The sequence below is a fragment of the Monopterus albus genome, unplaced genomic scaffold (genome assembly GCF_001952655.1).
Source record: "Monopterus albus unplaced genomic scaffold, M_albus_1.0 scaffold19.1, whole genome shotgun sequence".
Classification (NCBI taxonomy): Eukaryota; Metazoa; Chordata; class Actinopteri; order Synbranchiformes; family Synbranchidae; genus Monopterus; species Monopterus albus.
The window spans coordinates 549,358-562,466 of NW_018127899.1; the positions used below are offsets into that span (position 1 = coordinate 549,358).

Below are 13,109 nucleotides of genomic sequence, written 5' to 3' on the forward strand. Positions count from 1 at the left end.
AAAAGACTCATGGCTGTATTAGCTCAAAAGGGTGCTTCTACTAAATATTGAGCAAAGGGTCTGAATACTTATGACCCTGTGATATTTCAGTTTTTCTTTTTTAATAAATCTGCAAAAATGTCAAACATTCGGTGTTTTTCTGTCAATATGGGGTGCTGTGTGTACATTAATGAGGAAAAAATGAACTTAAATGATTTTAGCATATGGCTGCAATATAACAAAGAGTGAAAAATTTAAGGGAGTCTGAATACTTTCCGTACCCACTGTATGTCAGGATATGCGGGATTAAATGACTACTTAGGATAACATTAAGCGAGTCATTGGGGTCATGTCTGCTGTGTTCTGGAAAGAAAAAGTAAGCAGATTTTGTTAAAAGAAAAACTGCACAAAGCTTCAAATACCGCATAAGGAAAATGTACTGGAACCACAGCACTAACCAAACACAAAACACCTTCGTAAATCAACAGGTAGAAGGAGGTGGACTCTTTCAAAACAAAGACTAAGTTCTGCTGAAAGCTCACAGTGGTCGCTAAACGCAAATGAATAATATAGATAAAATATAACAAAAAAGTTTGTTTGTTTTTAGAAATGGGCAAAAATAAATCTGAAACGTTTCATTCAGTCTTAACATTGATGGCTACATTGTCTTAATGTTTAATAGTTACAACTGAACCTGTTTATCTTAAACCGTTTTTTAGTCGATATTAAAATGTATTACACGTCTTGTGCAGTAAATGTTAAGTGCAAGCAAAAAAAAATGCTTGTCAACTTTATCCGGACTGTAAACATATTCAGATTTCACGATACGTTAGCAAACAAGTTAACGCGACGTAACCTTACATAAGTAATTAATAGCTTTCTTCTGTGAATTACGTTCAGTTTTACTCACTTGATCTGGAGATGCGGGTCGTTTTATCCCGTGTCTGTCCTCTGGAGAACTCATCACTAACGAACGCTTTAGTATAAAGTCAATAAATTATCATGCTAACTAGCACATGCTACCCTCTGTTGTCAACAATCCCTCGTTACGTCACTTCCAGTTCCGTCTTCTTCTTCACTTGTATTGCAGTAGCTTACATTAACCCTCTGCTGCCGCTCATTGGTTAATTGCGTTAAAGCCCCCTTAAATCAAACCCGAGAGAAACTAATTTGAAAATCACTTAGGAACGTTGCCACCAACAAAATTTTAAGTGATGGCCATGGATCTATTATTGAAGATGAAATCTACATTTTCATCAAGATCCCAAATATCCCGGGCAAAATTTGAGTAACCTATTTTGTGCAACAACAGCGGACAACGTCCAGAAGTCTTCATACTTTTCGAGAAGCATGGAGAGGAAACAACATGTAGCCTAACTCCAGCAATCCACAATCTAGTGTATATTTTTAGGCAATTAACATGCAAAATTACAAAAAAAAAATTTTCAAGAAATTGCGTACTACTTAACCTATGTTTAACTTTCACTGTACAGAATAATGTATGTGCAGAAGGCACATCTGCCCTCCCTTTAGGATTCTTAAGAATTATAGGACATTGAATGTTTTTTGTAGAAAACGATTACAAACACAAATCATTGTTCCAAGCAGTACGTTTTTTTTTCGTAAATGTGTGAATGGAAGTAGCTAATAACTCTAATAAAATGCTTAATTTTGCTAATGTTGACTGTCCTTGACAACGTCGAGAGCTATTAGGAGGAAAGGGGGGTAGGTAAGGAAATTTAATCATCTGTGATTTCAAACACAATGACCATCCCTGAAGCAATTTTATTTTCTTTTATTACTAGATTCATCTGGTCTTAAAATAATGCAATATTCCCGCAAAATAATTGAAAATCAGGAAATAAAAAAGAATATCCTATACCGTACAGGTTAATTGATAATAATCAATAACATTCTTATTGTGGAATTTCTAAGGTTTCAGTGGAGAATGATTCAGTGCCCTGGCAGAATAACTTAGATATTGTGCTTAAGTCTGATTGTGAATTTAGATAATATATTTTCTCATAAAGTCACATTTAGTTCTTTGGGCATCTGTCTCCACACCGTGGAGTCATACGCATTTACAAAGGAGGCGAACCTTTTGTTGGCTGATCTGCACTGTAACCTCCAAAAGGTGGCGTAAGAGTAGGTGAAATGAGGACGCACAGAGTCGCTCAAACCTCTGACGAGACATTATAACTTATTGCCTGCAACAAACAATCATCTCTCAATAAAGAACGTTTCCATCTGACCTTGTTGTCGCTTTTAATTAGCTCAAGCTTTGTGTAATCAACCGGGCGGATCCCAGTCACAGGTCATTTCAACAAAATGATTTCTGGCAAAGGTCTGAGCAAACTGAAAAATAATCACACTTTCAAAACTTCTCATGGGCTTTGGAGGAGAAGGGAAAGGACATTTCGACAGAAGTGGATTTATTTTAAATCACAGAATTGAACTCCGACACCACTTACTTTAAGACATCGTTTTAATGATCACTGGTGATAAATTAACTAATTACATATGCAAAATGTTAGCACGGAGAAAGCTTTTGTTTTGCATGTATTTGTTAAAATGTCCACAAACACAAATCAGACTGAAACAAGAATCTTCCTGCTGTTTGTGTGTTTATCGAGTTTGGGCGATTTCTTACAGAAATGTCTGTAAGAAAACTGTCGCCACAATTAAATCAAAAAGAAATGATTTTATCTTTTCAACTCGCAAACTGGTCGCAAAGAGGAGGTGACCAACACGCGCATACATGCACGCACGCGCACGCATCGACTACATGAGAAGAAAAGCTAAAAACTGTGAAGAAGGGAGGAAAAACTAAATACATCTTATAGTTGAATAAATAATTCTCACAAAGAAAGTGACACAGACAGACGGTGACAGATAAATACTAAGGGAGGGAGAGAGAGAGAGAGAGGCAGAGAGAGGGAGAGGGAGAGGAGGGCTTACCCCGCCTCTTTAACCGACTTGAATAAATAATTCTCACAAAGAAAGTGACACAGACAGACGGTGACAGATAAATACTAAGGGAGGGAGAGAGAGAGAGAGAGAGGCAGAGAGAGGGAGAGGGAGAGGAGGGCTTACCCTGCCTCTTTACCCGACACTGCCCCGCACTCTCACTTAACCTCCGCATAGTGCCGGAAAGGAAATAACTTAAAATACTTTTTTAAAATCCCCCGAACTACAGCTCACTGGACTCGGTGTCACTTCTGACAACGACGGCGAAGTGTTTTTTTACTTTCTGATCGTCGGCGGAGCGCAAACAGAGGAGTTACCAAAGTCCCAGACACGCTCCAGCGATGGTGACTTTACGCACGGGATTTGAAGGCGTTTTGAACTGACTTCTCTTGACTGGTCTCAGAGCTGAAACTCTGCTATCATCACATCGAACAGGTTGCAAGTTTGCAAGAAACACACGGCGAGGTGCCGAATACGTGGATCCAGGTAAGAGAACCCCTGTTGCACCAGTGAGGACAGCACTGGGACCCTCACAGTCCGCGTCCTCTGGGATAGTTGTTTTGAAAGTAGGTGCGCAGTCCGGTCATCTCCGCTTGCAAGCGTGGAATCGATTTTATAGGAAAGTTATGTACACAAGTGTTACACAAACAAACAACAAAAACTTCAAGGAAATATTCTCTGATTTACTGACGTTTTAACTGACTTAGAAAGAGACCAACTCACAAAAACTAATTAAAGTAAATATAAAATAACCACCAGCTTACATTACTTTATTAGTAAATATTATCGTTGTTATTCGTGTACATACAAAAAGACAGAGGGTTTTACTTCAAACTGGATGGTATAGTTATAAAAGCTTTGGAAAAAGTTGTGATTGTGCACCACTTTCACCCAGATAAACTCACCTTAGAGCTGGGTGCTAAAAAACAAAGTTCCAACATTAGATCTGTGATGATACGAATCAGAAAAATGTGAATAAGGTTCCGTATTACAATGTCATTTCCCCAGTTTAGGTTCGTAGGTTACCTACTCCAGATCAAAGTTTTTAAGACACCAAAAATTAAAGTATATGCTGCAGCAGAGACCAAACGTGAGTATAACTGGGCTCATCCTCCGCTACATCCCTGTCATGCACTATTAACAGAAATAGTTCAGTCCTGTAGCACTATGCTCAGGACCCATTAACAGGCTATGAATCAGTCTCTGTAGCACCCCCAGCCCAAAAGAGCTTTGCATAAAATCGATAGTAGCACGTTTGAGGAATTTATTTTCAAGAGATCGTCCCATTCAGAAACACCGGATCACTAACTGCGTAGAGAGATTCTCAGTAGTTTCCTTTTCGGCCACACAGCGGTATCCTTCTGTCCATATCCTCAGACCTCTGTGGTCCACGTGCGCGTCCCCGGCTCCACTGCACCTCCAGAGACGCACATTTCAGCCCGCAGCGAATCAGCGGTGCCCAGCGTTTCGCGGACATGCACTGGGATACAATAGAGAGAAATTAACTGCAGAGGGGAGGAAAGCAGGGGGAAGAGTGGCGTCTGTAGAGCCCAAGTTAACTTTCGCCCCCGAGCTCACGGCGACTGACCCTAGAAGAATGCATGATTCACAAATTAAAATAGACTCGGAGCCCTAACACGGATCCACTGGGAGACAATACCGAGGGACACATGGATGTGTCTTAGCACGGCGGGAGAGCTGAGAAATTAGTCTGTAAGTTTCTATTTGCTCTCGTACATGATTTTCAGTGCGACCGTATCTGAATTTGTGTTAATTTATCTGTGGTCCGTGCGTCTCAACTTTGTCGGGGGAGATAAAAGGTGTCAGTTTCACTTGTCAGTTGTGCATCCTAGGAGATTAACAGAACTTATTATGGATGAGGTTAATTACGGGTGTGTGAACTTGACTCATGCATGCAGGGACAGTTTGCTATCCCTAGTGAGGAGCGTGCACCTCGGACAATCAGCGGGGTCGGTATCCTGTGCGAAAGTTTGTCTTGAGTTCACGGTGATGATGTGACAGGGGTACAGGAGGACAAGGCGCACGACAACGGCCTGGAAAAGACTGATAGAGTCACTTCAGGGTGTTCCCCATATTTAGAGCTACACTCCACATCCAAGATAAGGCGCTGCTCCTCTGCAGATAAGGAGCTCTCAGAGAAACAGTGCGACAGAGAGAGATCACACACGCAGGACAAAATGAATATGAAACCCGCTAAAGTGGAAACACAAAGACATCTTACCCATTGGTCTTTTTTGGCGTTTCAGCATCAACTTTTAACCGTTTTACGCATCCACATTTTTATTTGCACATCTAATCACTCCTCTATTAGACTTATAATTGCCAGGCTTGACAGATCCCCCACTTGCCTGTTTGGACCTGTCCACACCGGCCTGCGCAGTAAATCACTATTTCCAACAAGTTGTTTAATTGTCTGGACTCTGGCAGAACAATTTATAGAGCGCCAGCCCCCGCTCTTGTACGTGAGAGTGTCTGTCTGAAAAACAATCCGAGCAGGGGGCCGCTGAAGTTGATCTCCTATGGCATTTTGTTTTGAGCAGGTGCTGAGGGTTGAGGTTCCCTCATAAGGTAAAGTGGCATTAGAGTGTCCTATTGGCAGACTTATATATAGGCTGCCAAATCAGCACATTGTCCTGGACTGCATGGCTGCGCTCTCTCCGCTATCTGAGGGAGACCTGCAGCCTTTTTCTTTTTTCTTTCTTCTGTGGGGATCAGCGCTGACAACAGACGGAGCAGCCTGAATGAGGCGGCCGGTCACTGTGTGGTCCATCAGGACTCTGTCAGCAGCATGAAATCACTGTTAGGAACCGTGCGTAAAATGCCCTGCACATGCGAAGCGAAATCGAATTTAACGCTACTTGTGATACAATATAAATTAAAATACAAGTTCAATTTGTTTTATCCGTGTAAACAGCTTAGACTGAATTATGTATATTTAAATTCAACAGCTTAATCTCCTCAGCTAAAAATATAATGTACTTTCATTCCATGGTTGCAGCCTAATAGTTTTATTCAATTATAAGATTTTTTTAATTTGATATAGGCAATTATATTTTCTGATTACATCTCTCACACATACACAATGTGCTTGTTCATTTCAGTGTCAACACACATTTAGCTGTTAGTCAAATCACTAAAAACATTTAAATTAAATTAAACTGAGAAAATTTCCACTTCTTTTTCTTTGCCTTCAACAGTACACAGTGAAAATGTGCCTTCTGGTGTTAATGTAACACAATGCCAACCTCGGGATCTATTTCTCATACTTAGAAACTGAGCCATTGCTCACTTATTATTCTAACATGCCACATATATTTCTTATAGTCTGAGAGGCCTTTTACTCTGGTGTGGTGCAGAGGGACTGTTTAGTGGCAGAAAGAGGCAGTTGGGAAGATGAAAGATGTGACAGGTGACAATGACAGCGAGAGACTGATTAGAGGAGGAGATGATCTTAATTTTGAGACTGAGTTCTTATTTATCAGACTTCCACAACAGCCTGATATGCAAAAGAAACAATTTAATTTCAGTTTAAAAACACATCCTAGTGTTTAATTTATTTAGTCTGTCTACTGATACCTGTATTGCATCTGACCACGGTGCTGTAGACTTAAGTGGCTCCGCATGTTGTTTTTTTGTGAAGATGTCATTCACCGTTAACAGAAAACCATCACACTACCATTTTAAGCCTGTGGCCGATCTGGAGAGTCCTAATTATTTGTTGTCAGTCTCTTTGAAAAAGGCACCAGCCCCCAAATTGGACATGTGTTGTACAAACACAAATTAAACATTTAGTATTTCTCCCTGGGTCCTAAGTGCATGTTAGTCAGCCTATACTTATCTCTGGCCCAACGGCACACCCAAATTGCAGTGTTGCTACTGAAAAAGAAAGGTTGAGCCCCCAGAGAATGAGCACTTGAATCTCACTGGCAGATGCCCATAAGTTTCTCAACCACAATGCAAGCTTAGGTGTGTGTATATACATTATTTGTGAGTGCTTGTGTTCACAGTATGTGTTTAGAGACTTTTTATCGCTGATGTTTTTGTGATTGTTAACAAAAGCAAAGTTCCTCTGTGTGTGACTAAATGAATTAATGTGCATGTTGATATTTTATCCGGTGTGCCTTTGCATGTCTAAGTGCACAGTAGGTGTGTGTGTGTGTGCATGAGCCTATCTGTTTGCATGTACACATGCTTGTCCTTGTGCACAGCTAGGTGTGTATAATATAAAAGCATGTTTTTCTGTATTTTGTTGTGTGTTCTTGACTCGTGCATTTATCCTGGGCACCCTCTGAGCCTGCATGTGTTCTTGACTCTAAGTGTATATGTGAGTGCGTGCACCCCGCTGGGTGGGCGCGCTGCTCTGTGCAGCCTTCCTCTGTTCTCCACCACCACATAACCTTGGAAACAGCTTCTTCATTTTTCTCCAGAGTGGAGAATAATGAGGCGCTGTGTTCATTCTCCTCTTCACTCTCTTTGAATGGTCTGGGTAAACTTTCCTTTCTGCTGCTGATTCTCCACCACCTGCTCCCCACCATCCAATTACAAAGCTCAGAAAGACAGCTCACCTGACACACCAGCTCCTGATGGCATCAGCATCTCCTTCCAAATAAACACACACTCTCTCCTCCTCATTTCACATCTTTACATACAGTATCAAGGCAGTGTTTGATCCTGTGTGTCTTCATCATGTTCAGCTCAAGTTCATTCTCAGCTCATTTCTTTCTCAGACTTTTCTTTCTTTATGCATCAGGGTGTGTCTCATCTTCTTCTAATGACTGCAACATTAACAATGGCTGTTATGTATGTGCAAAGGATTGAGTAAGCTTTACCCATGCATAGTTTACACAAATGACTCCTGTAGGATTAATAGTCATTAACCTGGTGACCCGCCTTGAATCCATATCAAACTTAGACCACTTGTTTTTTTTTCTCATTCTATAGAATATCTTGGATAAATGTAATCCATAATGTTGCTTCTTTCCTTGTTTTCTTGTTAGTTTTGTGATTTGTGAACAACTCGTGATATTGTTCTCTCTCCTCTTTTCAAGCGGAAAAACTCTCCAACACACCCTCCACAGCGGAGAGCTGCTGTTTCACTGGGGTTGTTCAGAGTCGCTGTGGGAAATTTAGGAACTCTAATTAATAAAATAATTCCAGAAATGTGTTAAATAGCTCGTGTTATATGCACATACATGGTACTGCAGGTTGGAATCCTGTTTTAATGGTGAAGTGCTTTTGGGAGTCCAGGTCAGGGTTCATTCACAGATATGAGAGGAAACAGCCCATGTGAGTCAGAAGAAAAACTAAATGATCAGCAACAAAACCATTTATTCTTCATTTTTCTACACTGAGTCAACTACACCGATCTGTCCCAGTGCAGTTTTCTTTATGGTATAAATCTTCTTCGCTCTATTGGCTAATAGTGGAATGACAAGTGCAGATGCTGTGTGAAACTGAAGCCAGTTACAATAGAGATCAGTAAGTGCAAAGATCAAAGTTATTGTCTTTTCTAAAGTTAAGAGCAGAAAGTTCTGGCACAACTTCGCCCCATGTCAAGGTGCACAGACAAGGGAAAACTAACTGGAAAGCAAAAAGTCCTGCAACACTTGTAGTGTTTTGAGCAACTTTAATAAAAAGACCAACATGTTTCAGCATGAAGCCTTCGTCAGGGTTTGTTAAAAGCACACAACAAAAATCAAGATTCTCTTGATCTAATGTTTAACCTTTGTGTTAATATTTCCCCCATTTGCAAAAAGAAAAATCCTTGTTAGACCCTCTGATGTTGCATGTGAAATAGATGAGCTTTTTAAGTTTTATTCATTTCTGTTTGGTAATGGAAATCTCATCACTGGAGTTTTATTGTTTCTCTTTAAGGAGGTTGAATCATAATTCAGACAGTTTTTTCTCTGTTGTCTAATCTTTGCCACACACCGCTGCCAAAAGTAAATGTTAAAAAAGGACTCCTGGAAAAATGTCCACCACAGTTGATTCTCCACTAATTCATGGGTATAAATTACAGGAATAAAAGCTGGGGTTGGTCTCTTTGGTTCAGCCAATCAGATAGCAGATTTCTTTTTTAACAAGACTGGGCAGGAAGGTGACTGACACTGGGGCTCCGGTGGCTCTTTATCTGTCAGTCAGTAGCTGTGGCCTTGGACTGCAGCAGCAGCAGAGGCAGATGCTTTGGTAATTACACTGATGAGTTCACCGAAAACAGACATCACATGCAAGTGCATCTGCATGTCCAGGAGCTTTTGGAGTTATGATCCTTTCTCCTCACTTTTCCCTTCACTTTCTCTTTCCTTCTGCCTCCTTCCCTCCCTCCTTTCCTTCTGGGCTACATTTAACACATTTAACAGTAAGTGCTACAAAGTCAAATGTTGTTTGACATGACAAATGATCTTGTCTGAGAACAATAGATTGAGGATTCACACCTACGACTGAAATCCTAAACATTTCCAATAGACCCTACTATAAAACAACCCTCTTTCTTCCAGTAAACCAAAAAGTCACTGTCATATTAAATAACACCACATTTTTTCTTCTGCCAGGGGCACTGCTGGCTTTATTCTGACATGCAAAACAAAGGCAAGATGACATTGTTTTCGGCCTGTCTGTCAGCCACTGTCTCTGCCAGGCTCCAGGTTTCTGTGTTGCCGTTTCAGAGTTGTGCAACGTGGTGCTTGTCTGGGAAGTTGTATGGTTTAGGAAATGTCTATGAAGGATGCGTGCCATTCATTATCTCTATGGTTCAACAGCCTTGATTTGAAAACATGTTTTGTTTTCCCAGAACACTGATTTTGTTAAGCATTCAAAGTATTCTGTTCAATGTATCCAACGAGGATGTGCTGCCACGATGGGTTTCTGTGATTAGCTTCTGTTTATTTTTTGGGTTGGGATAAGGAGATGCCTATGGATCATCCAAGCCACCAACTGGTGATGTATTGGAGGATTGTGTTCCTAACTCTTCAGAAAGGTTTTGCTGCCTGAAGTTCATTAGAGACATTAAGTGATTCTGTTCTCAGCATATGAGTATTTTAAAAGTGCCCTAGGATGACTCCTAACTTAAAAAACAACCTGCTGTGTACCTAATATAATACAGAAAGTCAATATAGGAAAGTAGGTGTCATTAGCAAACATCTTTTGAATTGTTGTATCCTGCTTGACAACCAGATGGGTGGGGTTTGGTACAGAAGACAATACAAGTGTCAGAAAGTTTTGACAATCGAATTAAGGTGCATTTGCTTATCTGGAGTGTGACTGACAGCCAAGATGACTTTTTTAAAATTGTCATGACGCATACACCCCACCCCTCTGGCACTCCCAGGAAGGTTAAAGCGAACAAAAGAATTTATTTGCACTCCCTTTTGATATAACTTGCACGAGCCATTCTCAGGCACTTTGCCTATGCATTTGACCCATGTGCTGCTGATGAAGATTCTTAGTACAGATCCACTGTAGTACAACACTACATATTTTTTCAACCTTACTTTGTAAGTCTGTGTCCGGGGATGGAGAAAAAAAGAAAATGTGCTAAAATGTTTGTGGTGGGGAAAAGGCCTCCTGTGCTGTGACCATGAGCCTCTCTGAGACCTTTTGAGAGAGCCGCTGAAAGTGGCAAATGCTCTCAGGCTGACAAATCAGAACCACACGCCACTGTGGGTTCATACTTTGGCTTGAGCGATGCACAAACATATGCTTACTAAACACACAAACACACACTCAAAGGCACGCAACAAAAACAAAGCTGAGAGTAAAGTCACACCTGCTCTTTCTGGTCCAAAGCACAGTAAGAGAATTTACATTGTTATTTTTTCATACAATATTGTGACTCACTTTGTTTTATATTGTTTAATCATACGCAACCTGATACTGGTGCACCATCAGTGCACTTTGAGTTCTTAGTTTGGGTGGAGCTCCAAAATTGCTGGAACCTACATTTCCCAGAATGCAACTTGACAGTGTTTCTTTATTAGGCTCTGGTAAATGCTCAGATTTTTCGGTCTTCACACATCCAGTTTGTAACTCAGATTTTTAGAGTTATAATATATACAATATACGCCCTCTTGAAGAATACTCTTCCTTTGTTCAAGTAATTTATAATTTACTTATGATATATTCTTGCTAGGTGCCATTTTTTTTATTACATTTGAAAATAATATTCAGTGACTTATCACCAAGCATGTTTGATTCTTTTGTACTCTATTCATAGTTTAACTTCTCCACTGTTCATAGGCTATGAACATTAATAGAATTTAGTGACATGTACAAAGCATTTGGGAAAAAAAAAAGTCTGCAAACAAGCTGCATATGATGGTACTGCCAGCTCATGTTTACATTGGTTTTATAGTTTGATTCTTTCCTGCTCCTCCCATCTATAGAAGTATCAGCCTCCTCTTAAAGCAGGCTAACCCTCACTTTAACACTCGTAGTGGTTTAAAGTGATGGGGCATGGCAGCAGGGTTTGGGGTATAAGGCCTCTGAAATGGGTGGTGAGGTAGCGAGGACCAGGATAACATGGTCCCACCCACTAAGCCAAAGCCCAAATCCAATTGGTTCCCAGCCAGTTTGTCTACGCGGGGCTTTTCCATGGTTTCCAGGCCGTAAAGAAGCCTTTAATCGAGTTGTTGTCATCATGAGATGGTGGTGAGCATTTGGGCTGGCAGTGGAGAGATAGAGGCAGCAGTGAAAAAAGAGAAAGTGAGAGAATGAGGGAGGTTCAGTATCAACTGTGTGGCTCAGAATAGAAATGTACCACTTGACAGACAGCTCTGACAGTAGCCTGTCTTGAGATACTTGCATGATGTTCATTCCTTGCTTCATTAAGTTTCCATAGTTATGCAGCACCTGGGAACATATTGTATTTATAAATGATATGCTCCTGGCTCATTTGCATATGTTCTGTAGACACTGTTGCACTAACACAAGTGTGGAGTGCACTGTTCACTGGTGACAGAGTGTGTGAAGGAGTGGGGCTGGTGTGGGTGTTGAGCTGACTGGGCTCAGACCTCAGGTTTCCACCATGTTATCCAACACACTTTAGATGGTAGGATGGACGGCTGCATCGTGGCCTGCTTACATTTGTGCCAGATACACAAGATACACTTAATGACAGCAGCAGCACTGTGTGCATGTGTGTGTTCTTACATTCACTTCATGGCACCCACCTGTTGGAGTTTTCTCTAATGTTAACCACATTTTTTGGGAGCAAACTGTTTTACTGTTCAGAGTGAGACGAGACTACAATGGAAACAATCAGGTCGATTGTTCTACTGTAGTATTAGAGGTAGTATAACCAAATAAATCAGCTCTGTGCTACAGTCCCTCAAGTTGATGGCTCCCTGCTAGAGGGCCTGCTATTGTTGGGGGGGAAATCGCTGCCTCAGCAAGCTACAGTATGTAGTCTCATTCAAGGCGCTTACTCTGTGTCTCCCTGTTTAATATGGGAAACATACGTAGGCTGGCCTGTGATGTCAAGTGTTATTGCTGGAGGCCTGCTAAAGGAAAAATCTGATTTGCCTTTGTAAAGCACTGCAGGGGGAAGGAGCTTATGTCATAAAGACGCTATAGTGGCTGCTACAAGACCTTCTGTGTGTGTACGTGTATATCTGTGTGTCTTTGAGTGTCATTACTTTGAGCTATACATCACATAAATTTTCCTCACACATGTGCGGGTTTCAAAGGTGGAAGAAGTGAAGCAGCAATCTGTTGTGCAGGAGAGTTCTGAATAAGAGCTGCTATTGTAGCTGCCCTGAGTGAGTTCTTCTGTCTGCCTCTCTTTTACTTGATGTGTTCTTTGTAACTGTGCAGCTCCTGATGTTTGCTGGTTGAAGACAAGTTATAAAATAGTAATGGCGATGATGGAGAGGGTCATGGTGGCTTTCAGCTTGATACCAGTCTGACATAACCCAAACACTGATGCCTTAAAAGACTGTTTTGACATGTAGAATAGAATAGAATAGAATATTGAGTTAGAACTTGACTTATCTAATAAACATCTACCAAAATACCCAGTTCCACCTGTAGAGCTTTTTCTGAAGTTGTGCTGGGACATTTCCAGCTGGAATGTGTGAAAACGTGCTAATCCAGCAACATTCCCTGGATTGTTTAAGATGATAAATTATGACTTATCATGATAAACA

General features: G+C 40.8%; 2 protein-coding genes across 5 annotated transcripts in view; one reads left to right on the top strand and one right to left on the bottom strand.

Moving 5' to 3' along the window:
* Positions 1–1,099, bottom strand: part of cunh11orf58 (chromosome unknown C11orf58 homolog) — a 10,990-nt gene extending 9,891 nt beyond the window's left edge. The window contains exon 1 of one of the 2 annotated variants that reach the window (XM_020593470.1): positions 890–1,099. Coding sequence is in view for 1 of the 2 variants with exons in the window: in XM_020593469.1 (XP_020449125.1) it covers positions 890–943 (54 nt within the window). In the remaining variant the exon portion in view is untranslated. The remainder of the gene's footprint in view (positions 1–889) is intronic. The other variant, XM_020593469.1, reaches the window with a different exon arrangement.
* A 2,007-nt stretch (positions 1,100–3,106) lies between these two features.
* The window catches only part of LOC109956368 (transcription factor SOX-6-like), a 104,031-nt gene continuing 94,028 nt past the window's right edge, over positions 3,107–13,109 (top strand). For 2 of the 3 annotated variants that reach the window (XM_020593397.1, XM_020593389.1), the window contains exon 1: positions 3,107–3,432. The gene's annotated coding sequence lies outside the window, so the exon portion shown is untranslated. Of the gene's footprint in view, positions 3,433–4,445; positions 4,660–13,109 lie in introns of those variants that run through there. The other variant, XM_020593391.1, reaches the window with a different exon arrangement.